General features: G+C 49.3%; 1 protein-coding gene across 31 annotated transcripts in view; it reads left to right on the forward strand.

The window, feature by feature from the left end:
* LOC138201202 (titin-like) overlaps positions 1–24,874 on the forward strand; it is a 156,031-nt gene extending 131,157 nt beyond the window's left edge. For all 31 annotated transcript variants that reach the window (XM_069154451.1, XM_069154460.1, XM_069154467.1 and 28 more), the window contains 32 exons: positions 74–370; positions 561–1,148; positions 1,232–1,534; positions 1,658–1,954; positions 2,050–2,337; positions 2,491–2,796; positions 2,946–3,248; positions 3,335–3,640; positions 3,890–5,653; positions 5,807–6,100; positions 6,290–6,574; positions 6,671–6,970; positions 7,091–9,154; positions 9,286–9,588; positions 9,678–9,983; positions 10,104–10,394; positions 10,509–10,808; positions 10,931–11,236; positions 12,148–12,450; positions 12,646–12,927; positions 13,044–13,637; positions 13,743–14,030; positions 14,150–14,449; positions 14,554–14,856; positions 14,974–15,276; positions 15,375–15,959; positions 16,048–16,350; positions 16,444–16,743; positions 16,840–17,415; positions 17,511–17,816; positions 17,946–18,551; positions 18,680–24,874. In XM_069154451.1, coding sequence (XP_069010552.1) covers positions 74–370; positions 561–1,148; positions 1,232–1,534; positions 1,658–1,954; positions 2,050–2,337; positions 2,491–2,796; positions 2,946–3,248; positions 3,335–3,640; positions 3,890–5,653; positions 5,807–6,100; positions 6,290–6,574; positions 6,671–6,970; positions 7,091–9,154; positions 9,286–9,588; positions 9,678–9,983; positions 10,104–10,394; positions 10,509–10,808; positions 10,931–11,236; positions 12,148–12,450; positions 12,646–12,927; positions 13,044–13,637; positions 13,743–14,030; positions 14,150–14,449; positions 14,554–14,856; positions 14,974–15,276; positions 15,375–15,959; positions 16,048–16,350; positions 16,444–16,743; positions 16,840–17,415; positions 17,511–17,816; positions 17,946–18,551; positions 18,680–23,739 — 19,010 coding nt within the window. In that variant the 3' untranslated portion in view covers positions 23,740–24,874. The remainder of the gene's footprint in view (positions 1–73; positions 371–560; positions 1,149–1,231; positions 1,535–1,657; positions 1,955–2,049; positions 2,338–2,490; positions 2,797–2,945; positions 3,249–3,334; positions 3,641–3,889; positions 5,654–5,806; positions 6,101–6,289; positions 6,575–6,670; positions 6,971–7,090; positions 9,155–9,285; positions 9,589–9,677; positions 9,984–10,103; positions 10,395–10,508; positions 10,809–10,930; positions 11,237–12,147; positions 12,451–12,645; positions 12,928–13,043; positions 13,638–13,742; positions 14,031–14,149; positions 14,450–14,553; positions 14,857–14,973; positions 15,277–15,374; positions 15,960–16,047; positions 16,351–16,443; positions 16,744–16,839; positions 17,416–17,510; positions 17,817–17,945; positions 18,552–18,679) is intronic.
* Positions 24,875–25,803: the final 929 nt, after the last annotated feature.

Genomic DNA, 25,803 nt, shown 5'->3' on the forward strand with positions numbered 1-25,803 from the left:
ACTATCAGTTGAGATGATTTTACACAAACTTCATTATCAACAAAATGTGCTTAATAAAATGTCTTTGTTACAGAGGTGCCAAGTCCACCCATGAAACTTGGAGTTGCAAACGTTACCAAGGACAGCGTTACGATTGCCTGGACAAGACCAGAATACGATGGTGGCAGCAGAGTCAAGGGTTACCTTATCGATGCCCTGGAGAAGGGACAGACCAAGTGGGTGAAGTGTGCGACTGTGAGGACAATGAGTCACACCATCAAGAGCCTTAGGGAATGTGCCGAGTACTTCTTCAGAGTCCGTGCTGAGAATCATGCCGGACTCAGTGAACCCAAGGAGATGATTGTTCCTGTTATTGTCAAGGAGATACAAGGTATTATCTCTGGCTTTACAACTACATTTTGATATTAGGTGATCCATAATCTCAAAAAACAATTAGAAATGCTGAATCATGTATATCAACAGATCAAAAGCCTTGAGAACTTGTGGAAAAATTAAGTTTAATAGTAATTCTGGTTTTAAGGTGAAATAACTGATCATGTCCTGTCTTATATTTCCAACAGAGGCTCCAGAGTTTGACCTGAAGAACTACCCCAAGAACACAGTTTATGTGAAAGCAGGAGCCAACTTGACCTTTGAGATTCCTCTCACTGGCAGGCCACTGCCAAAGGTGATCATTTCCAAGAATAACGTTGTCATCAAGGGATCCAAGAGGCTGTTGGCAGAAGTAACTCCAGACAGCGTCGTCATCACCCTAAATGAAAGCATTTCAACGGATGCTGGCAAATATGAAGTGACCGCCTCAAATGCAGGCGGCACCACCAAGATCTTCATTATCTTTGTTGTGCTGGACATACCTGGACCCCCAGTTGGTCCTGTTCAGATCGGCGAGGTCGGAGAGACCACAGTATGTCTGAAATGGGATCCTCCAGAGTATGATGGTGGCAGTCCTGTTACCAATTACATTGTTCTGAAACGTGAAACCAGCACTCCTTCCTGGGTAGAGGTGTCAACAAGCATTGCCAGAAGTGCCATCAAGGCGACAAAGCTGACCAAGGGAGAGGAGTATCAGTTCAGAATCAAGGCCGTCAATCGCAGCGGTGTCAGTTACCACATTGACAGCAAGCCAGTCATGATAAAGCTTCCATACAGTAAGTCAGTCCACTCCATCCTGTTGTCATTTGTGATTGATGACTCTCCCTGAATAAACAATAACATGATGCTGTGTTTGCAGCCTTCCCCGGACCTCCATCCACACCATGGGTCGGCCACGTATCGAGAGAGAGTCTGACCATTTGCTGGAATGAGCCAGTCAATGATGGTGGAAACCCCGTGATCGGATATCATGTCCAGATGAAGGAGAGGAGCAGCATCCTTTGGCAGAAGATCAACAAGACAGCAATTCAAGGAAACCAATGGCGTGTCACAAACATCTGCCCGGGACTCATCTATGAATTCAAGGTGTCGGCTGAAAATGCTGCTGGCATTGGAAAGATGAGCAAGACCTCTGAAGAGGTGCTTGCAATCGATGCCTGTGGTACGTTGTCGTTTTTCTTTGAATTTTATATCTATCGCCACTTTTAAGGGAGGTTTTAAAAGTTTACACTACAAAAACTCAATACTGTTGTTCAATTAAATCTCTGTCACTTTGATGTTACAGAGCCTCCAGCTAATGTCCATGTCACTGAAGTCACTAAGAACTCCGTCAGCCTGGCCTGGCAGAGGCCTCCATACGATGGCGGCAGCAAGATCACTGGCTACAGTGTGGAGAGGAGGGAAGCTGGCAGTGGCAGATGGGTGAAGGCCAACTTTACAAACATCATTGAGATGGGTTTCACTGTGTCTGGCCTGAACCAGGACGAGTCTTATGAGTTCAGAGTGTACACCAAGAATGCCATTGGTTCTGTCAGCAACCCGTCTCTCATTGCTGGCCCGGTCACTTGTGTCGATGCATGTGGTGAGTTTCTGATTTTCATCGATAGTTATGCATTTAATTTACTTGTTTTTGGAGTTATTTGTACATAACTTATATTAACGCCTCATGTCCCACAGGTGCCCCAGCCATTGATCTTCCTCCAGAGTATCTGGATGTGGTTCAGTTCAAGGCCGGAGCTTCAGTTAAGCTCAAAGTAGGAATTTTTGCCAAGCCTCTGCCAACTGTTGCGTGGCTCAAGGGTGGAAAGGAGCTGGTAGCAACTTCCGCCATATCTGTTGAAAGCACAACTGACTCTTCAGCAGTTCTGATCAAAGACGCTGCCCGCCTCCACACAGGCTCTTATGAGGTCAAGATCAAAAATGTTCTGGGATCAGCATCTGCGACCATCAGGATTGAAATTCTAGGTATTTAGAAAGTCTCGCCTCAAACTTTTATATTAATTATGAAATCAGAATCAGTCTGAATTTAGATCCTCTTATTTACTGAATCTTTCATCCATTATCTGTATTTGATGTTCATACGCTCTTACCTTCTTTCTTTTTTTTACCTCCTCCTAGATAAACCTGGTCCTCCAACTGGCATTATTAACTTCAACTCCGTCACAGCCGATAAGATCATGTTCTGCTGGGAACCGGTGCCAGAGTCTGACCTGGGAGGCTCTAAGCTGACACACTACATCGTTGAGAGGCGTGAAACTAGCCGAGTGGTCTGGTCGACAGTCTCAGACAGACACGAGCAGACACACATCTCAGTCGGCAAGCTGGTGCGTGGAAACGAATATGTGTTCCGCGTCATGGGTGTTAACAAGTTTGGAGTTGGAGAGGCACTGGAGTCTGAGCCCGTCGTCGCCAAGAATGCCTTCGGTAAGTCTTAGTCTTAGAGACCCACTAATTCTAGTCATGTCCTAACTAGTATGCTTCTATATCCTGTTTCTTTTTCCTTTTACAAACTTCTATATAGATGGTTATTTTCGTACTTATTTTCTCAACATATCTGTTGTCAATTTTTAAAGTAACTCCTGGCCAGCCTCATACTCCCGAGGTGAACACCATCACCAAGACCACCATGGTGGTAGAGTGGGACAAACCAGGTGTAGACGGAGGTAGCACCGTGACAGGCTACTACCTGGAGAGACGAGACAAGAAGAGCCTGCGCTGGATCAGAGTTTACAAAGATCCTGTCACGGACATCAGGCAGACAGTCTACCACCTGACAGAAGGAAATGAGTACCAATATCGTGTCTGTGCCATTAACAAGGCTGGAGAGGGGCCGTTCTCCGACGTGTCAGACTACTACAAGGCTGCTGATCCAGTTGGTAAGTGGTCCAAGAGTCACAGATTTCCCACTAAAACAATGAAGATGAATGTACACACCACCAAACAAATAAATTTTTTCTGACAGATCCACCAGACGAGCCTTGCAAGCTGAGGGTGGTGGACTCCACCAAGACATCCATCACCTTGGGCTGGTCCAAACCAGAATGGGATGGAGGCAGTGAGGTCATCAGCTACATGGTGGAGAAGCTTGTTGAGGGAGGAGAAGAATGGGCCATGATTACATCCAAGGGAGAGGTCAAGACAACAGAGTACATAGTTCACAACTTAAAACCAGACGTCAACTACTTCTTCAGAGTCTCTGCGGTCAACTGTGCTGGCCGTGGAGAACCTCTGGAGATGACTGAACCTGTGCAGGCCAAGGATATCCTGGGTAATTTAATCACTGATATTAAAAATGTTATGCGTGTTCACTTTTAAAGGAGGGTTTCTCACGGCCTCCTTGTCACCAATGATCCCCAAAAATATAAAAATAAAATAGAACTTGGTTGAACATAGCTGCGGGTCAATTTGACCCGAGGACAGCGGGAGGGTTAATGAACTATTTCCCTTCAATTTATTTCTTGTAACGTTCTTGCGCTGGTCCCTGTGTGACCCTGTATGTTTCTGATGATGTTCACAGAGGAAGCCCAGATTGACTCGGACGTTGCCATGAGAACTCACTACATCGTGAAGGCTGGCAAGGATGTGGAGCTGTCTGTTCCTCTGAAGGGCAGACCTGCTCCCACTGCTTCCTGGAGCAAAGGAGAAGAATGCATCGATAACGACCACAAATACGAGTTCCACCACTCGGACACGACCACAGTCCTTGTTATGCGCGAGGTAACCAGGCTGGACACCGCAAAGTACACAGTGAAGCTAGAGAATGGAGTGGGAAAGCCCAAGACACTGACTCTATCCGTGAAGGTCCAGGACACCCCGGCTCAGTGCAAGAACCTGGTCCTGAAGGACGTGACCCGTGGAAAGGTCACTCTCTGCTGGGAGCCTCCGCTCCTCGACGGCGGTGCCGAGATCACAAACTACATTGTTGAAAAGAAGGACTCCTCCAAGAGATCATATTCTGCAGTGACAAACAAATGCACAGACACAACTTACACCATCGAAGACCTCTCCGAAAAGACATCCTTCTTCTTCCGTGTCTTAGCAGAAAATGAGAATGGTGTCGGTGATCCATGTGAAACGCACGAGCCCGTGAAAGCCACAGAGACTCCAGGACCAGTCAAGGCGGTCTCTATGAAGGATTCATCGAAGACCTCCGTCACTCTGCAGTGGTTGAAGCCTGACTATGATGGTGGCAGCATCATCTCCGACTACGTGATTGAGAAGAAACTCAAGGACGAGGAATGGTCATCGGGAGGAGCCAGCAGACAGTGTGAGTTTGAGGTCAAGAAGCTCAAGGAGCACTCGGATGTGTTCTTCAGGGTTGCCGCCAGGAATGAGAAGGGACAGGGTGACTTTGTTGAGACTGGGCCCATCAAGGTCATCGACTACATTATTACACCTGAGGCAAGCCTTGCAGAGTACCCGGATGGCAGCATCAGCGTTCGACTGGGTCATAACGTGCACATTGAGCTGCCATACAAAGGGAAGCCGAGACCTGCTATTCTGTGGCTGAAGGACAACCTACCTCTGAAGGAGAGTGACCAAGTGCGCTTCAAGAAGACAGAAAACAAAGCTACTCTCATGATTAAGAACGTGACACGTGAGAACCAGGGTAAATACACACTGACCCTTGACAATAAAGTCAACAGGAGATCTTTCCACATCCATGTCATCACACTTGGACCCCCATCAAAACCTGTTGGACCCATCCGACTGGATGAAGTGAGGGCTGATAGCATCATGATCTCCTGGGATGAACCCAACAACGACGGCGGTGGAGACATCACCTGCTACACCGTGGAGAAGCAGGACACCTCCCAGTCTGATTGGAAGATGGCCTGCTCCAGTGTCCAGGATACTCAGTTTAAGATTCCCAACCTGGTCAAGGGTCTCCAGTACCAGTTCAGAGTGTGTGCTGAGAACAGATATGGTGCCAGCGAGCCTCTGATCTCACAGATGGTCATCGCCAAGCACCAGTTCAGGCCTCCCGGCCCGCCGGGCAAGCCTGTTGTGTACAACGTGACCAACGACGGCATGACCATTCAGTGGGAGACGCCCATCTATGACGGTGGTACCCCCATCCAGGGCTACCATGTGGAGAAGAAGGAGAAGAACAGCATCATGTGGCAGAAGGTGAACACCATGCTGGTCAAAGAAACCGACTACCGGATTCTGGAGCTCATTGAAGGCCTTGAGTACTCCTTCAGAGTCTATGCCCAGAATGATGCTGGCTTCAGCCGGATGAGTGATGAGAGCAAGACAACCATGGCTGTCAGTCCTGTGGGTGAGTGCTGATTTAAACCTTTACATCACTCTGCTCCCTTCAAACATAAAGTATGTTGGAAATCTAATATGTTCACCAAAATATTGTTGTCTTACATCTAACTAAAACATAGTTACAATGAAAACAAGTAATAAGATGTGTGTTGTTTTTCAGATCCTCCTGGCCAGCCTGACTACACTGATGTGACAAGTGACTCGGTGTCACTGAAGTGGGATGCACCCAAACGTGATGGTGGCAGCAAGATCACCGGCTACAACATCGAGAAACGACAAGGGCAAGGTCGCTGGTTCAAGGCCAACTTGACTGATGTACATGACTGTCAGTACGCCGTTACTGGGCTGGCAACAAATGAACGCTATGAGTTCAGAGTAATTGCCAGGAATGCCATTGGCGTCGTCAGTCCCCCGTCCAACTCCTCTGGCATGATTTTTGTCAGAAGTGAGAATGGTGAGTAACGACAGGACTGAAGGGTTGTGATGTTAAACTGATAGGTAAATTATGTGAGTGGTTAACACTGCTTTTGCTGCCCTTTAGAAACAGCTGACAGCTCCATCAGCTAATTTTTCAGAAAATGACCTTGTTATAGCTCAGTAAAGCTGCACACTGTAAACTAATGCCCCTTTTTCTCAAAACCAGCTGCTCCAAATATTGAGTTCGGTCCAGAGTACTTTGAGGGTTTGACAGTCAAGGCAGGAGACAACATCAGGCTGAAGGTGACCACCACTGGACGCCCAGCTCCCAAGGTTGTCTGGTACAGAGACGGTGTGGCAGTTACCAAAAAGATGATGGATATCATCACCGTGGCTGGATCCAGCACTCTGTTCGTCAGGGATGCGGATCGTTCACACCGCGGCCTCTTCACTATAGAGGCGACCAACGGATCTGGAAGCAAGAAGGAGAACATTCTGGTCCAAGTCCAAGGTCCACAGTCCAGACGTTTTGCTCTTTATACTGCCATGTGGTATTTTACATCACTGTGTTTATTCACGTATTTATTCTCACACTGATGTGTTGCAGACACTCCTGGGGAGCCAGTAGGACCCATCACTTTCAGCCACATCTCAGAGGGCAAGTGCACTCTGTCCTGGAACGCACCCGAGAATGACGGCTGCTCTGAGATCTCACATTACATCATTGAGAAGCGTGAGACTGCCAAGATTTCCTGGGCATTGGTGTCTGATGAATGTATGGAGTGCACTTTCAATGCAACCAAGCTCATCAAGACCAATGAGTACCAGTTCAGGGTGTCCGCTGTCAACAAGTTTGGAGTTGGTAGACCTTTAGAATCCAGCCCCATCATTGCACAGATGCAGTATAGTAAGTGGGAAGAAGGGAGGACTTTTTACAAATTTCATATTTAATACAAAATACACATTATATTTCCATGTTACCTAATTGTAGTTAAATGCACTCATCTATCAAACTTGCTTCCTCCAGCTGCTCCTGATGCTCCAGGCACTCCTGACGCTACTGAGGTGACAGGAGAGAGCATCACCCTGTCCTGGACTCCTCCCACATCTGACGGAGGAAACCCAATTCAGTACTACATCCTGGAGAAACGAGAGAAGAAGACGACCCGCTTCTACAAAGTGGTTAGCAAGAAGCCCATCGTCGAATGTGCTCACAAGGTGCCCCACCTGACGGAGGATACGGAATACGAGTTCCGTGTCATGGCCGTAAACGATGCTGGTGTTGGAGCTCCTAGCAACATCTCTTTGCCGATCAAAGCTGCCGAGCCAAAGGATATTCCTTGTGCTCCATCTGTGGTGTGTGTGTCGGACTCCACCAACACCTCCATCAGCTTGGAATGGTCCAGGCCCGCAGACGACGGAGGCATGGAGATCCTCGGCTATATTATTGAGATGGTGAAGGGAGAAGAAGAATGGAAGAGGGTAAATGAGGAGCTTGTGGCGGACACAAGTTACGTGGTCACGGGTCTACAGACAGGAGCTGAGTACAAATTCCGTGTCGCAGCTGTCAATCATGTGGGTAGAGGCGAGGGACAGGAGATTCCAGAGCCAGCTCAGGCTGTAGACAGGCTGACACCGCCACAGGTGGATATCGACGCCACCTTCAAGCAGACACACATCGTCAAGGCCGGAGGTTCATTGCGCATGGGCATCCACTTCAGAGGGAAGCCCACTCCCACTGCCACTTGGGTGAAGGAGGAGGGAGAGTTGGGTGCCATGGCAGACATCAACACGACCGACAGTTTCAGCTCTCTGAGTATTGAAAACTGTTCCAGAAATGATACAGGCAAATACACCGTCAACCTGGACAACGCCAGCGGCAGCAAGGCCATTACGTTCGTCGTGAAGGTGATGGACACTCCTGGAGCACCGCAGGCCGTCGCCTTCAAAGAGGTAACCAGAGGCTCTGTCACGCTCATCTGGGAGCCTCCTCTCAGTGACGGTGGAGCCCGAATCCATCACTATATTGTTGAGAGGCGGGAGGCTAGCCGCCGCACTTGGACGCAGTCTGGTGGCAAGTGCAAACAGCATATCCTGAAGATACAGGACCTGCTGGAGGGTGTGCCATACTTCTTCAGAGTCTCTGCGGAGAACCAGCACGGCGTGGGTGAGGCGTTTGAGCTGACCGATCCCGTCGTTGCCACCGCAGAGCCGGCGACTCCAAAGAGAATGGACATCCTCGACACCACAGACAGCTCTGTGTCTCTGGGCTGGCTGAAACCAGAACATGATGGTGGCAGTCGCATCCAGTGTTACGTCATCGAGGCCAAGGCGAAGGGTACAGACAAATGGATGGTGGTTGGCAACACCAAGAATCTCACCTATGCTGTTGAGAAGCTCAATAAGGGCGATGAGTATGACTTCCGTGTGAAGGCGAAGAATGAATCTGGCTACAGCAAGCCCAAGGAAACGCTGGCTGCCGTGCTGGTCAAAGAGCCTCACATCGAACCTGCTGCTGATCTCAGCGAGATCGCCAACCAGCTCGTCACATGCAGGTCTGGCGGCACCTTCACCATCGACGTTCCCATCAGTGGTAGACCTGCTCCCAAGGTCTCCTGGAAGTTGGAGGAGATGAAGCTGAAGAGCTCAGACAGAGTTACCATCAAAGTAGCAAAGGACAGAACCAGCATCTCTGTCAAGGAGGCCATGAGAGGAGATGGTGGTAAATACTACCTGACTCTGGAGAATGTGGCAGGAACCAGAACCTTTACTATAGAAGTTAATGTCACAGGCCGACCCAGCCCTCCAACCGGGCCCATCGAAATCACATCCATCACCTCTGAGTCCTGCGTCGCTGATTGGCAACCACCAGAGGATGACGGCGGCACCGACATCACCAACTATATTGTGGAGAAGCGAGAGTCAGGGTCCACCGCCTGGCAGCTGATCAACTCCAGCGTAAAGCGCACAACTCTCCACGTCAGTCACCTGACCAAGTACATGCAGTACACATTCAGGGTCTCTGCCGAGAACCAATTTGGTGTCAGCAGGTCGACTGAGTCTGAGACTATTGTGGCAGAGCATCCGTTCAGTAAGTGCTTTACTTCCTCCTAATTTAACGTTTGTATAATAAATAGAGCATTTTAGACAGTTTTACAATGTTTGTAGAAGTGTTTTCAACTGAACGAGACTGTAACAACAAAATGTAATTTATTATCACAGCACCTCCAGGCCCCCCAACGAGGCCTTTAGTCTTTAATGTCACCTCTAACACGATGACCATGAAATGGGAGGAGCCCTACCACGATGGTGGCAGCAAAGTGACAGGTTACTGGATTGAGAAGAAGGAGAGGAACAACATCCTGTGGGTGAGGGAGAACAAGATCCCGTGCTTTGAGTGCTACTACAAGATGGAAGGTCTGGTTGAAGGCCTGGAGTACCAATTCAGGGTTTACGCCATGAACAGCGGTGGGCTGAGCAAAGCCAGTGAGGCCTCCAAGGGAGCAGTCGCTCAAAACCCAGTTGGTGAGTTCCAACTGGACACTATCTTTTTTTTTATATGATACTCCAAGAAGCTAAATGATCTGACAAACAATTTTGTATCTGGTTTTTAGATCCACCAAGTAAACCGGAAGTCACAAATGTTACAAGAACCACAGTCTCCCTCAAATGGTCGGCTCCACTGAATGACGGTGGCAGTCCCATCGTGGGCTACATCATTGAACGCAAGCCGTACACATTGACGGGCGAGGGCCGCTGGCTCAAGTGTAACTACACCAACGTGACAGACAACTTCTTCACCATCACCGCCCTGGGAGAGGGAGAGCCCTATGAGTTTAGAGTCATCGCTAAGAACGCCAACCAGGTCTTCAGCATTCCCTCCGAGTCCACCGGGTCGGTGCAGTGCAAGACCGACTTTGGTAAGATTTGTTACCGTGACACAACAGCACCAATACAGCACACTTTCAGACTTGTGACATAAACGCATCTTAATTCACTGACAATAAAAATAAACCATGTACCTCGTCTCCACTCAACAGAGCCTCCGAAGGCCCAGCTGGACAGCAAACTCCTGTCAGAAACCGTTATGGTCCGAGCTGGATCAGACCTGGTTCTGGATGCAGCGGTGGGAGGCAGGCCTGACCCTAAGGCTTCCTGGTCCAAGGGCAGCAGGGACCTGGAGTTGTGTGAAAAGTACCACCTGCAGTACACCCCCACCAAGGCTATGGCCATCATCAAATTCTGTGACAGAGATGACACAGGAAAATACTTCCTCACAGTCAAGAACGTCAGCGGAACCAAGACCGCCGAGGTCAACGTCAAAGTGCTCGGTGAGGGGCTTTTTTCTTTAACCTTTCAACTCGTGTAACTACAGATCGCACTGGAGGTATTCATTTGTCACAATCATGCAAAGTAATTTAGTGTGATCGTGTTTTTTTTGACAGACACACCTGGGGTCTGTGAGGGCAGCATTGAGATCAGCAAGATTACCGAGGAGTCGTGCACCCTGAGCTGGAAGCCGCCCCTCGAGGATGGCGGCGACGATGTTGCTCACTATATCGTGGAGAGGCGTGACACCAACAGACTCAACTGGGTAATTATGCATGCTGAGTGCAAGGAGCTGACCTGTGACGTCACCAGGCTGTTCAAGAACACAGAGTACCTGTTCAGAGTCCGGGGAGTCAACAAGTACGGAGCCGGAGTCTACCTCCAGTCGGAGCCCATGGTCGCCAGAAACACCTTCAGTAAGTACAACAGTCAGATCATTGTTGAAAGACACCGATAGACAATTACAACATAACACATGACAATAGAATTAAAACCACAACCTCTCAACTCTCTGTTCAACTTCTCCTCTGTCCTCCAGCGGTGCCGACTCCTCCTGGACCTCCGGAGATCCTGGCGTCAGGAAAGGACTTCGCCACCATTGAGTGGCTGAAGCCAGAGAGCGACGGCGGCAGCCCGTTGATCCATTACCTGGTGGAGAGACACGAGAAGAAGAGTGCCCGCTGGGTGAAGGTAAACAGGGATGGCGCTCACCTGGACACCACTCTGAAGGTGTCCGGTTTGTCCGAGGGCAACATCTACCAGTTCAGAGTGACAGCTGTCAACAAGGCCGGAGAGAGCGAGGCCAGTGAGGTTTCCCTGTATGTCGTCTGCAGAGTGCCAACATGTAAGTCCACCTGGTACATACCTAAAACTACATACTGAAGACCTGACAGATGGTCTTTAATGTATAAATCTGATCTGTTTAGATCTGTGACTAATGGATGATGACATCTGCCAACACCTCAGTAAATCAGTCCCTCTGGGAAATCGTGGTTTTGCGATCGCAATAATTGATGCAAATTCAAGCAAACTGCAAAATTTGCAGAAGCTTGCAATATTTGAAAATTCCCGCGATTTTTCAACAAAAAACATCGTCATCACAATCTGTGCTGAGAGTATTAACGATATAAAGTAAATCTTTTCAGACAAAACTCGCTTTATTAACAAAAATAACTCCTCATTTCCAATCAGAAAGTCTCTTCTCCTGTTTTCATCACCAAATAAAATTGTTCACCGGAGGAAACCGCAACAAGAGGAGAAACAGGAAGTGGCGGGGTTTGCGGAAAAGGTGGCCTTCACAATACAATTTTCTCATGAAATGCTTATTATCAATGGAAGTGATCAGATATCCTGTGATGTGCAGCATGATAATTATCACAGGAAGTGATTACAGATTTATTCCTTAATCAGGTAGCGTTTTAAAAAAAAAAAAAAACAATGCTTTTTTCTTTCTGAACTTGCAACTTTTTCTAATTCCCGCAATTTTACGCAAAAACTTCCCTTAAAACTCCACAAATTACATCACAAGTTTTGAGAAAATCCGCTGCAGTTTTGATTGCAAAAAAACACAAACTCAGCGAAATCCTGAAGTGACTAACTAAAATGACATCATGAAGAACTGACAGATGATCTTAAATGCATAAATCTGGTGTGTTTAGATCCGTGACTAACGGGTCATGACATCTGCCAACACCTCAGTCAACCCTTTATCTTATCAGATGTATTGATCTTTGTCCTTGTACCGTCTCCTCTCAGGCACCCCTGCTCCTCCTTCTATTCCTCGTATCACTGACAGCCACGCCGACAGCATCAGCCTGGCCTGGTCCCGGCCCGTGGATGACGGCGGAGCCGATGTGATTGGCTACATCCTGGAGATGCAGGAAGCTGGAGCAGAGGAATGGACGAAGGCCCACGAAAAGACTCTCCGTGCTTCAGAGTTCGTGGTGACTGGACTCTCTGTGGGCAAGAAGTACTGCTTCCGGGTGGCTGGCATTAACGTCAACGGTACAGGAGACTTCAGCGAACCGTGCGCTGAGACGGAGCCAGTTGAGAGAATCGGTGAGTAAATGCCTGGAAAACATCAAAGTAAATATAATAATCAACTAAGGTTAACAGTTTATTCATTAAGATGTCAGTTTTGTACTTTACCATACAAAATTTGATTAAATTATGTAACTTGTCTCTTTCCAATAGTTCCTTTCTAAATAACCAACATTATAAACCAAGCACTAATTATCCCGCCCTTTCACACAGAAACTCCTGACTTCGAGCTCCACGATGACCTGAAGAAGACCATCTGCCTGCGCGCTGGTGGCTCTCTCCGCCTCTTCGTCAACGTCACCGGTCGTCCTACTCCTGCGATCACTTGGAGCAAGCCTGGTGTCGACCTCCACAACAGAGGCTTCATCGAGGTCACCAACACGTCCACCACTCTCATCATCGACAAAGTCCACCGCTACGACGCTGGCAAGTACACGCTGGTGGCCGAGAATTCTGCGGGAAAACAGGAAGTCAACATTCTCGTCAAGGTGTATGGTAAGTAGATGTTTCATTAGAGTTCATTCTAGAAGAAACGTTTATTTTGATTTCACATGATGCAGTAGCTTTTGAAAATTGTCCATTTTGACAGCAAAATGTATTTTCATTCTTAGACACTCCTGGACCAACCGGACCGATCAAGATCAAAGAGTTGACCAAGGAGTCTATCACCATCTCCTGGGAAGCCCCAACCGTGGATGGAGGTGCTCCAGTCAACAACTACATCATCGAGAGGCGTGAGGCCTCCATGAGAGCCTACAAGACGGTGACAGCCAAGTGGAGTAAGACATCCTACAAGATCGACGGCCTCATGGAGGGCATGCTGTATTACTTCCGGGTCCTGCCTGAGAACATTTACGGTATCGGTGAGCCCTGTGAGACTCCAGATGTCATCCTGGTTTGTGAAGTGCCTCTGCCGCCGCACAAGCTGGAGGTAATCGACATCACCAAGAGCACCGTCTCCCTGGGCTGGGAAAAGCCTGAGCACGACGGTGGCAGCAGGCTGACGGGCTACGTCATTGAAGCCTGTAAGTTCGGCACCGACAAGTGGATGAAGGTGGCCACGTTGAAGCTCACGGACTTCGAGCACACCATCGAGAAGCTGAACGAGACTGAGCAATATTTGTTCAGAATCAAAGCCGTCAACAGCAGAGGAGCCAGCGAGCCCAAAGAGCTGGTTGCAGCCGTCACTGTGCAGGAACAGAGAGGTAACAGATGAAGGCTGTGCTGCCTGCAGCTAAACATAATAAATCTCTACACACTGCAGTAACTTCACAGTTGTTGATGATGTTGTATCTCTTTTTCCGTTGCAGTGATGCCCGTGGTGGACTTCTCCAGTATTCCTCAGAAGGTTGTTAACATCCTGGCCAGCAAGACTCTGGAGCTCGACCTGCCTATTGTCGGCAGGCCTCCTCCCGTCTGCTCCTGGTACTTTGCCAACAATAAGCTAAAAATCACAGACCGTGTCAAAATCAAGAGCACTGGCAAGTTCTCCAAACTGATCATGTCAGACACCACCATCGACGACAGCGGTGACTACACCCTGGAGCTGAAGAACGTTGTTGGTGTCCTCACCGAGGTCATCAAGGTCATCGTTCTCTGTAAGAAACCATCTCCCAGTTCTTATTTTTGTTTTATTTTTTTAAGTCCAGAACATTCATTTCAAGATTGACACTGTTACAGAAAATAATGACCGTAACCATCAATTCTGTTTTACCAGCCAAACCTGACGAACCACAGGGACCCATCAGGTTGGATGAGGTTGATTCCACCACCGTCACCTGCAGCTGGGATCCACCGGTCAGAGATGGTGGGGCTCCCATCAGTGGCTATGTGGTGGAGCAGCGTGACGCCCACAGACCGGGCTGGGTGCCCGTCTGCGACTCCGTTAGCCGACCAACATTCAAATATGTGAACCTGACGGAGGGAGATGAGTACGTCTTCCGTGCGGCTGCTGTAAATCGCTACGGCACCGGAGAGTTCCTGCAGTCTGAGATCGTCACCTGCAGGAGCTTGAATAGTAAGACTTCTGGTTTTATTCTGGATGAAACATTTTGTCAATACCATCATACAGAGAGAAATATGTCAACAGCTGGACGGTAACATGCTTTCCCTCCTCTACAGATGTCCCTGGACCTCCTGGCCGTCCAACCACCTTTGATGTTTCTCGTGATGGCATGACCGTGGCTTGGAACCCGCCAGAGGAAGACGGTGGTCTTGAGGTTTCTGGGTACATCATTGAGCGCAAAGAAGTCAGGTCGGAAAGATGGGTGCGCGCCAACAAGAACCCAATCACCATGACCAGATACAGGTCGACCGAGCTGATTGAGGGCCTGGAGTACGAACACAGAATCACAGCCATCAACGCCAGAGGACTGAGCAAACCGAGTCTATCCTCCAAACCAGCAGTGGCAACGGATCCTATCGGTGAGAGACACATTTCATCAGAGAAGACTTGATGATGTAACTTGTGACATGACACTTTTACGCATTATATACTGAAGTAGCAGGAAATACTGACATGCTTTTCTCCTGCCTGTTCAGATCCACCTGGCTGTCCTCAGAACCCAAGGATCACCGACACTACCAAGTCCTCTGTGTCGCTGGCTTGGAGTCCTCCCGATGAGGAGGGAGATGCTCGGGTGGACGGTTACCTGATTGAGATGCAGAAAGTGGGCACTATGGCCTGGATCAAGTGCAACACCACACCATCTCTGATCTGCGAGTACACACTGACCAAAATGCCTCAAGGAGAGGAGTTCAAGTTCCGTGTGATGGCCTGCAATGCTGGCGGCTCTGGAGAGCCTGCTGAAGTGCCTGGAACGGTCACTGTGACTGAAATGCTCGGTGATGACACATTAACTACTCCTGCACTAACATCCTGTGTGTACGTTTAAAATCAATACAAAATGAAACTGACTTTTGTGCCCCTGATTGTTCTGCAGAATCTCCTGACTACGACCTGGAGCTCAAATACAAAGACGTATACGTGGTCCGCTACGGCGGAGTCGTTAGGCTGTCTCTGCCCATCAAAGGTAAACCTCACCCAACCTGCAAGTGGTCCAAGGGTGGTGGTGCGGTGTCCACCAAGGCCATGATTGCCTCCACCGAGGATGCCAGCGAGCTGGTGATCAAGGGAGCAGAGAGGAGCGACTCTGGTGTGTACGACCTCCTGCTGGAGAATAGGGTTGGCAAGAAGAAAGCCCAAATTAAGGTGAAGGTCATTGGCCGCCCAAGTGCTCCAGAAGGACCAATGGTCTTTGAAGAGATCCAGGCCAACTCTGTGAAGGTGTCATGGAAAGCACCCACTGATGACGGTGGCTCAGAAATCCTTGGTTACATCGTAGAAAGACGTGAGGCAGCAAGAAATGCCTGGTACACCGTGGACTCAAGGGTGACTGAAACTCAGCTCATCGTTAAGGGCCTGAAGGAGGGAACAGAGTACCACTTCAAGGTCACAGCTGAAAACTCCTTTGGTGTCAGCGGATCTCTAAAGTCCGAGCAGACACTGGTGCCCAAGACTCCTCTCTGTAAGTATTCCTTTTTCCAGTCTCCAAATCATTGAATTGTGTAAAACAATTCAATAATAACTCAAAAGTTATCTGTTTTTCAAACCAGGTCCCCCCGAGCCTGCAAGCACCCCGCCAGAGATCATGGACGTCACCAAGAGCTCCGTGGCACTGGCCTGGTCCAGACCAAAGGACGACGGTGGTTCTGCCATCACTGGCTACTTTGTTGAGTACAAGGTGGTGTCCGCTGAGACGTGGTCCCGCCATGAGACCAAGATCACTTCCACCATGTTTACCCTGCCAAGACTTACGCCTGATACAGACTACCAGTTCCGCATTGTTGCTGTGAACGACATTGGCGAGAGTGAGGCTGGTCCTGTGTCTGACCCAGTCACATGCAAGGATCCATTCGGTGAGTCTCCTTCTCAATTCAAATGTACTTTCTGGTCATTAACAGACCTGAAATTAATAGAGCTAATTTTCTTTTTTGTTTCTGTCGCTCCAGACAAGCCCAGCCAGCCCGGCGAGATCGACACAGTAAATGTGTCGAAGAATGCCATCACCGTCCGCTGGCAGGCTCCCGAGTGCAACGGTGGAAAGGAGGTCCTGGGCTACTGGGTGGACTACAGGAAGTCCATCGAGAGCACCTGGAAGAAGTGCAACAAGCAGAGGCTGAAGGAAATGCAGTTCACCATGCCTGGACTGGCCGAGGCCACGGAATACGAGTTCAGAGTGTTTGCTGAGAACGAGACAGGAATGAGCAGACCTCGTAGGACTGCCACATGCATCAAGACTAAACTGAGTGGTGAGCAAACTGAAATATACTGTAAAAATTTGTATTACAACTTTCATAATTTACACTTATGTTTCATAAATATACCTTCTCGACTTGTACTTACAGTTGAAACTATACCAAGCCTGAGGAAGGAAATGGATGAAGTAACCACCAAACTGGGCCAGCCTGGTGTCATGAAGTGCCAGATTATCGGCAGACCTGTGCCTGAAATTAAATGGTATCATGATGGCAAGGAGGTTGTCGAGTCTCGCAAGTACGAGATGAGCTCAGACGGCCGCAACCACTCCCTGTCTATTATGACAGACCAGCAAGAGGATGAGGGAGAGTACACCTGCAAAGCCATCAACGATGCCGGAGAAGCCGAGACCAAAGGCGTCCTGGTGTTGGAGGCCCCGTCATCATTCCACCCCGACTACCCGCTGAAAGAAACCTACTACGCTGGCCTGGGAACCACTCTGCGCATCCACGCCGTCTACATCGGTCGTCCTGAGCCCAAGATCATGTGGCTGCATGGGGCGAAGACCCTGGAGAACACCGAGGACATTAGCATCGAGACCACCGAGTACTACACACACCTGGTCATCAAGAACGTGCAGCGCAGAGTCCATGGAGGCAAATACAGAATCAGACTGCACAACCACTTTGGCAGGGCTGACACCGCCTTCAATGTTGAAATCTATGGTATGTTCATTGAAATTACTCGCCACAGCGAATGCATTTTTAAAGGTGATATTATCAAATTTGTGAATGATTATATATAATACTTCTGTGCCCAGACAAGCCTGATATGCCCCACGGCCCCATTGTCCTGGATGCCCTCCTGAAGAACTCTGTTATCATCAGCTGGAAGCCTCCCAAGGATGACGGAGGCAGTATGATCACCAACTACATCGTGGAGAAGCGCGAAGACAAGGAGGACACCGAGTGGGAACTCGTGTCATCCTCCATCAATGGCACGTCTTGCCGCGTGCCCAACCTCACCGACAGCGCAGGCTACTTCTTCCGTGTGTACGCCCAGAATCGCTATGGCAACAGCGAGCCGCTAGAGCTAACTTCCCCCATCCTGATCAAGAGCCAGCTTGGTAAGTTTGAAACAATCTCCAGTTATGTTTCAGAACTACTTCTAACAAAGTAAGCACACAACTGTAATACACCACATGACTTCCCATGAAGACATACCCAATTTCATATTTATATTTTTCTGTCCACAGAGAAACCATCACCACCTCTGTCACCTGTTGTTTCTGGAATTACCAAGAACTCCTGCGTGGTTTCCTGGAAGCCTCCACTCAGCGATGGTGGATCCAAGATCAAGAGCTATTGCCTTGAGAAGAAGAATAAGAAGGACAAGAAGGAATGGACCGAATGGACTCCGGTGACCACGGATGAGATCAAACAGACGGTGTTCTCCGCCAAGCGTCTGACTGAGGGCGTCGAGCACATCTTCCGCGTGAAGTGCGAGAATCTCGGAGGACAAAGTGACTACAGCGAGGAGACCGCTCCTATCGTTCCTGCCACAGCCGTTGAGGTTCGTGCTCCTTCCTTCAAGGAGGAGCTGAGGAACATGAGCATCAAGTACAAGAGCAACGCCACCCTCGTCTGCAAGATCTTGGGACAACCCAAGCCTGTGATTAAATGGTTCAGACGAGGAAAGGAGATCCAATCTGACGGAAAGAAGATCAAGATCCAGGAGTTTAAGGGAGGTTACCACCAGCTGGTCATCACCGAGGCTGATGAGGAAGACTCCACTGTTTACCAGATCAGGGCCACCAACCAGGGAGGCTCCATCTGTGCAACAATCTCTCTGGATGTTGAAAGTAAGCTCACAATATTCAATTTCTCCAGCAAAACCATTGACTTGTACAAAACCATTGTAAACATGCTAAACATATTTATAAATTCAAATAAAACATGAGATCTCACAAACTATTTTTCTCTTTTCTAGTCCCTGCCCAGATCCACCTGCCCAAGAACCTGAAGGACAAGGAAGCCATCCCTGCCCTGCGCGGAGAGATGGTCAATATCAAGATTCCTTTCGGTGGCAAACCAGATCCTGTCATCACATGGCAGAAAGGACAAGACCTCATCGACAGCAATGGCCACTACCAGGTCATCGTCACCAGGTCTTTCACTTCATTGGTATTCCCCAACGGAGTGGAGAAGAATGATGCTGGATTCTACATCGTCTGTGCCAAGAACAGATTCGGCATTGACCAGCAAACAGTTGAGCTGGATGTGGCTGACGTGCCTGATCCTCCACGCGGTGTCACAGCCAGTGACATCTCCAGGGACTCAGTCAGACTGAGCTGGGTGGCCCCAGCCAATGACGGCGGCAGCAAGGTCATCAGCTACATCATTGAGAAGTGCCCCACCACCGCAGAGAGGTGGGAGCGTGTTGCCCAGTCCCGCGACACCCGCTACACCGTGACCAATCTGTTCGGAGGAACGAGCTATCAGTTCAGAGCCATTGCTGAGAACAAGTTTGGACAGAGTGCCCCATCCGAAACTAGCGGACCGGTCATGACCAAAGAGGACAAAGCCAGAGTTCTGCTCTACGACAGGGAGGTTGACGATACTGGACGTGTCCCGAAGGGCAAGGCTCAACATGGCGACAGCAAGAATCTGCACAACAAATATGCCATTGCAGAGGAATTGGGAAGAGGTCAGTTTGGCATCGTCCACCGCTGTGTCAACACCAGCTCTGAGAAGACTTACATGGCTAAATTCATAAAAGTCAGAGGTGCCGATCAGGCAATCATCAAGAAAGAAATTGCAACACTGAATCTGGCCAAACACACAAACTACCTCCTCCTCCACGACTCTTTTGACAGCCCCGAGGAGCTGGTGATGATCTACGACTTCATCTCTGGTGCCGATATCTTTGAGCGTCTCAATACAGCCGAGTTTGAGCTCAATGAGCGTGAGATTGTGAATTACATCAGGCAGGTCTGCTCAGCTCTGGAGTTCCTGCACACTGAGAGCTACGGAAACTTTGATATCAGACCTGAGAACATCATTTACACAACCAGAACAAGCTCCAATGTGAAGATTATTGAGTTGGGACAGTGCAGACACCTGACACCCGGTGACCAGATCAAGATTCAGTACAGCACTGCAGAATACGCTGCCCCTGAGATCCACCAGTGTGACATGGTTAGCACGGTTACGGACATGTGGTCCGTCGGTGTCCTTGCCTACGTGTTGGTCAGTGGACTTAATCCATTCACCGCGGAAACCAACCAACAGATGATTGACAACATCTCCAATGCAGCCTACAGCTATGACGACGAGTCCTTCAAGCAGGTCAGTGTCGAAGCATTGGACTTCACAGACCGACTCATGACCAAGGACCGTAAGCACCGCATGACTTCAACTGAGGCTCTGGCGCATCCTTGGCTCACCAAGCCAGCGGAGGAGATCAGTGCCAGAGCGATCCCAACCGGCAGGCATAAGAGATACTACCAGACGATGGTGAGGAAGGAGTGGAACACCGTTGTCTCTGCGGCCCGCGTGGCCAGCGGCGGCTCCATCAGGTCCCAGCGTGGCGTCTTTGTCTCCAAGGTGAAGATTGCTCCTTTCGAACACGGGCCTGTCGCAGGCCAGGTTGGACACGCGGTGATGAGTGAGGGCGACAGCGTGAAGTTCATCTGCAACATTGAAAACTATGACAGCACCACTGAAGTGACTTGGTACTGTGGCGTCAGGCAACTTGAAGCCGGCGACAAATACGAAATCGAATATGAGGATGGTCTGGCTGTAATTACCATCAACAAGGTCACCAGAGCAGATGACGGCACTTACAGATGCAAGGTGGTGAATGAGTACGGGGAGGACAGTGCCTACGCAGAGCTGTTCATCAGTGGTGTTCGATCTTACCGCGACTTCTTCACCACCCGTGTGGTCAAGAAAACAAAGCGCAGAGTTGACACGGCCAGGATGCTCCAGAAGCCACCGGAGTTCACCCTTCCTCTGGTCAACCGTACATGCTACCTCGGTGAGGACGTGCGCTTTGGTGTCACCATCACTGTTCACCCAGAGCCTCGTGTCATCTGGCACAAATCTGGACAAAAGCTCATCCCCGGAGAAGACGACAAGAAATATACTTTCATCAGCGACAAGGGTTTGTATCAGCTGATCATCCATAAGCTGGAGGACGAAGATGACGCCGAGTACAGCGTTGTGGCGCGCAACAGATACGGTGACGACAGCTGCAAGGCTCGTCTGACCGTCGTTCCTCGACCTAAACCGGCAGACCTCACCCTGAGGCCCATGTTCAAACGCCTGCTTGCAAACGTTGAGTGCAGGGAGGGCCAGAACGTGCGCTACGAAATCAGAGTGTCCGGCCATCCCACACTGAAGTGGGAGAAGGATGGCATGCCTTTAGCCTTTGGACCGGCCATTGAGGTTGTCCATGAGGGGCTGGATTACTTCATCCTTCATCTGAGAGACACTCTGCCCGAGGACTCTGGTGTGTACAGAGTTACTGCTACCAACTCTGCTGGATCTGCCAGTTGCCAGGCCTCGCTCAAAGTAGAGCGCGTTGCTCATGTGAAGAAGGAGTATGAACCCACTGAGAAGGAAAAGAAAAAGATAGCTGGAAAGGAGGAATTGGACAAGAAGGTGAGGCTGTCCCAGATTCTGTCTGACACGGTTGTTATGCCTCTACCACCTGCAGCGGTGCAAGCTGTGAGGGAGGCAGCCACCATGTTCAAACCTGCCGTCACAACGAAGAAGGGAGAGAAGACGGAGGCTGAGATACAGAAAGAACAAGAGGAGAGGAAGAAGAGGGCCGACGAGAAGAGGCTGCGTATGCCGTACGTCGTCCCCACACCTCGGGTTATTAACCCAGCTGTTCTTGAGGAGGACGTGGAAATCAAATACTTCCAGCCACTCTCTGACATGAAATGGTACAAGAAGCTGCGGGACCAGTATGAATTCCCCGAGCCGATGGATAAAATCAAGCAGAAGAGGATGAAGCGTATTCGCCTCTCCAGGTGGGACCAGTTCTACGAGGTGCCCATCAGGATCAAGGACCAATACAAGCCGAGGTGGCACATCACTTCAATGACTCAGGATGACCTGGAGACCGTGAGGCCTTCAAGGCATCGCACTCCTTCTCCTGAGATGGAGGCCTACCACAGGTTCAGGAGGAGGTCTCTGGGCGACCTGTCAGACGAGGAGCTGCTGCTGCCTGTGAAAGAATACCTGTCCATGAAGAGGACGGAGGAGGACAGGCTTCGTCTGGAGGACGAGCTGGAGCTCGGCTATTCTGCTTCTCCACCTAGCCTCAGCCCGGTTCGCTTCGAGCTGTCCGCCCTGCGTCCCTCGTCTCCTAGAAGAGTCTACAGTGACGACGAAGAGGGAGAAGAGATCCACAGATATGACTCCTACCGAATTCCATCGAAAAACGAAGCCGGCCCAAGTTATGTTGACCTCCGGCAGCGTCACGACAAAGCTACATACCAACCTCCAAGACAGAGGCAGCGGTTGTATGAGGAGAGGGAAGACCAGGAGCTGCTGCGCCCACACACTACCGCTCAGAGGATTTCTTCTTACAAGGGCGAACTCAAACGCATGGAGTTTGAGGAGAAGACACGGACCTCGAAGAAGGAAACAACCATTACTGTTTCAACAATCTCTGAGGCCACTGAATCTGAGCACCTGTCGACCTTTACCTCAGAATATATTCCCAAACCAATCAAGAAACTCCCAACAGCTAAAGCCGAGGCAAGTTGTTCTCCTGCCCGAGAGAGAGCTGCGAAGACAGATTTGACGTTCCCGAAGGTCGACTTCATGTCCAGGTATGAGGAGAGGAAGCAGGCTCTGATATCAGAGAGGAGATCCGTGGAGAGGAAGGTCGAGGTTGTCACACAGGCTCCCTTCAGCCTTGACCACGCCCCACGCATCACCATCAGGATGCGCTCTCACCGCATACCCTACGGCTCCAACACGAGGCTCACCCTGAACATCCAGGCCAAACCTGAGCCCGAGGTCAAGTGGTTCCACAATGGAAAAGAGATCCACCAGAGTGGCAAATACCACATGACGAACATCAGCGGAGTTCTGACTCTCCAGATCATCAGGTGCGTGACCGAGGACTCAGGCACTTACCGCGTGGTCTGCAGGAACGCCAAAGGAGAGACTTCTGACTATGCCACACTGGATGTAGCAGGAGAAGAGTATGCCGCCTTCTCTTTGCTCCGCAAAGACGAGGAGCCTCCGTCCGCCCATCTGCCAGAGATGACCAAAACAGAGGTGTACCACGTCTCTTCCTCGAAAACGACAGTTGTGACCACCACTGTCGTTGAGAAGCCGAGGGAGAAGCCGAGTGTTCCTGCCCAGATCCTGACTAAACCACAGTCCCTGACTGTAGAGGAAGGAGACATCGTCAGATTCGACAGCAACGTGGACGGTGAACCAGCACCTCGTATCGCCTGGCTGCACAACGGAGCACCTGTCGGTTCGACTGCCCGCCACCACATCGTCTTCAGTCAGTACAACTCCTCCCTTGAGATCTCTGCCGTCGAGATGTCAGACGAAGGCAGCTACACTTTGCTGGTGGAAAACGCTGGAGGCAAACAAGAAGCCCATTTCACTCTGACGATCCGCAAGTCCGAGTCAAAGGAGAAAGTAGTCGCCCCCCCCAGAATCACCTCTCCAGAGGCTAAATCCCCTCTTGCCATGTCCCCCGAGCCAATCAAGTCCCCCCAGAGAGTCAAGTCCCCCGAGCCAATCAAATCCCCCCAGGGAGTCAAGTCCCCCGAGCCAATCAAGTCCCCCCAGAGAGTCAAGTCCCCCGAGCCAATCAAATCCCCCCAGGGAGTCAAGTCCCCTGAGCCAATCAAATCCCCCCAGAGAGTCAAGTCCCCCGAGCCAATCAAGTCCCCCCAGAGAGTCAAGTCCCCCGAGCCAATCAAGTCCCCCCAGAGAGTCAAGTCCCCAGTCTCACCCAAATCCCCGACTCCCAAATCCCCGACTCCCAAATCCCCGACTCCCTCCTCATGATCCCTGCGGTGAAGGAGGACGACGCCGGAGCGAAAACCCTCCGACTGTCCATTGCTCTCAGCTCCGACTCTGCAACGTTCAACATTCACATTCGGTCCAAGTAAAAAAGAAAGGAAAGATTCATCTACAACCCTGTTTCCCTCGTCCAGAACCTTTTTATTTAGTGAGTTAGCTGCAATAATCTACTTGGTAAAGATCTGGATTTCTGTTCTTGTAAATATGAACTATTTTTGTACCAATCTTGACATTAATTTATGCCAAACTAGACTAAAGTCTAAAGTTGTTATAAAATGTGCCATATTGGATAACTATGACTTAGGATTTTTGATCCACTTTTCTGTGACATGTACATAATGTATATAGCCGAATTTAACGGTTATGGGAAATGTATGCATTGTTATTTATGACAATAATATTAACTGAAACCAAAGAAGAAATGTTTAAACAGGAGAAAGTTTCCCCAGGAACGAATACCCTGTCGAACCAAGAAACGAACCTCTGCGCCTCAACGATAAGTTGAAGTCTTTAAGATTGCCTCAACAGGTAGAGAGTCTCCCTGTTGACGTTACAGAAACAGAAAGACAAAGCTATTGTTTTGGACACGCGTCCGTGCGTGATATTACAGTTTCCTATGAGTTGTACCGTGAGCGTAAGACCCTGAGTGCTGTTTGCATCACCCTCATGTAAAGCAGCAGGAACTGGCCTTGCGCTCAGACTGACCGCGTCGCATCACCGTGATTTGATGACCCGCAGAGAGCGCGAGCGGCCTGCGCTCTCTGCGTTTAGCTCGTTTTAATAAAGAGCGCTGCTTCTGGCGCAGGACGGCCGGACCGGCTTTTTTGAAACATCTCCTGGCCATAAACGAACGAAAGGCCGAAGCCGGCTCTGCTGCGCAGAAGCAGCGCCACCTCCTGGAGGATAGTTAGGTGACGTGTTGGTGTGTTTTGAGTGCGAGTGTTTTGTAGTTTATAGTCGGGGTGCTCTCGTCGGCCACGGCGACGCCACCTCCTGAGTAGAGGAGAGCAGCAGTTAGCTTTCACCCTGCTTTTACTGTTCTGTTGATGTCGAACGATATTTCATCCTCCTCGAGTTTGATGCATTACTGATTTTAATAAAGCATGATTTCAGCACGACACACACCTCCTCTCCTTCTGGTTATTGTGTGTGTTTCTCTGCTCCCACTAATATGGATAAATCCATTAGCTCCCCACAGACTGGCGAGTCTCAAGTCTTCCAATTCAGTCCGCTCGGTCTCCTCTCTTCGCCTTTTGTTCTACGGTCATTTTCAGACGGCTCTTTTGACCCTCTAAAGGTGCCGTCGTTTGGTATCGATGCAATGTCTACATGTTACCGCTGAGTGGTGCTAGCGTCGTTTAAAAACACCGTCCTCGTGTGGACTTCACACCAAACTCAATGTAAAAAAATAGCAGTTTTAATATATTTCTGCCTCTTTTCAAATTTGAACACGTTGTTTTGACAGATGTGACGGCTCCGCTCTCCAATACGGCTCATCTCTTTAATACGGCACACCTAACTCACGTGATGTATTGGTACAGACCAGTTCAGACACCGAAGATGCAAATAGTAATCTTATAAATAGCTGTTTCCGCTGATGTTCAGGTGGTCTCAACACACATCGCTGAAAAACCTCCTCACTACTTACCAACCTTCATTTAAAAACCTGAATGTGAAATAGTTTCCTGCCTACAACCGATGGGAAGGATGCACCTGTCTCTTACAAATATCATACCTAACTCCATTAAAGAATCAAACAATTTATACCCTTCTTGAGTATCTCCAAGCACACTGATATTAGAGATAAAACTCTTGAGCTTCTCATAAATAGTAACAGTCAACTCTTCAATTCGGCATCAATAATATCAGTCTCCATTGAAAAATCTGAGTTTTACAACTTTCCATAAAATAATATAAAAGAATGTTTATAACTGGGAATCAGTTATTCTTCAGGTGGTATATCGAATGCAGCCATACCTAATATACTATGATGTTTAATGATATCACCATCAATCATACACTATGGAAAATTTGAGGAATTTCCTGCAA

Source organism: Embiotoca jacksoni, unplaced genomic scaffold (genome assembly GCF_022577435.1).
Source record: "Embiotoca jacksoni isolate LCO1_2020_lvr unplaced genomic scaffold, fEmbJac1.0.p SCAF_2, whole genome shotgun sequence".
NCBI lineage: Eukaryota > Metazoa > Chordata > Actinopteri > Embiotocidae > Embiotoca > Embiotoca jacksoni.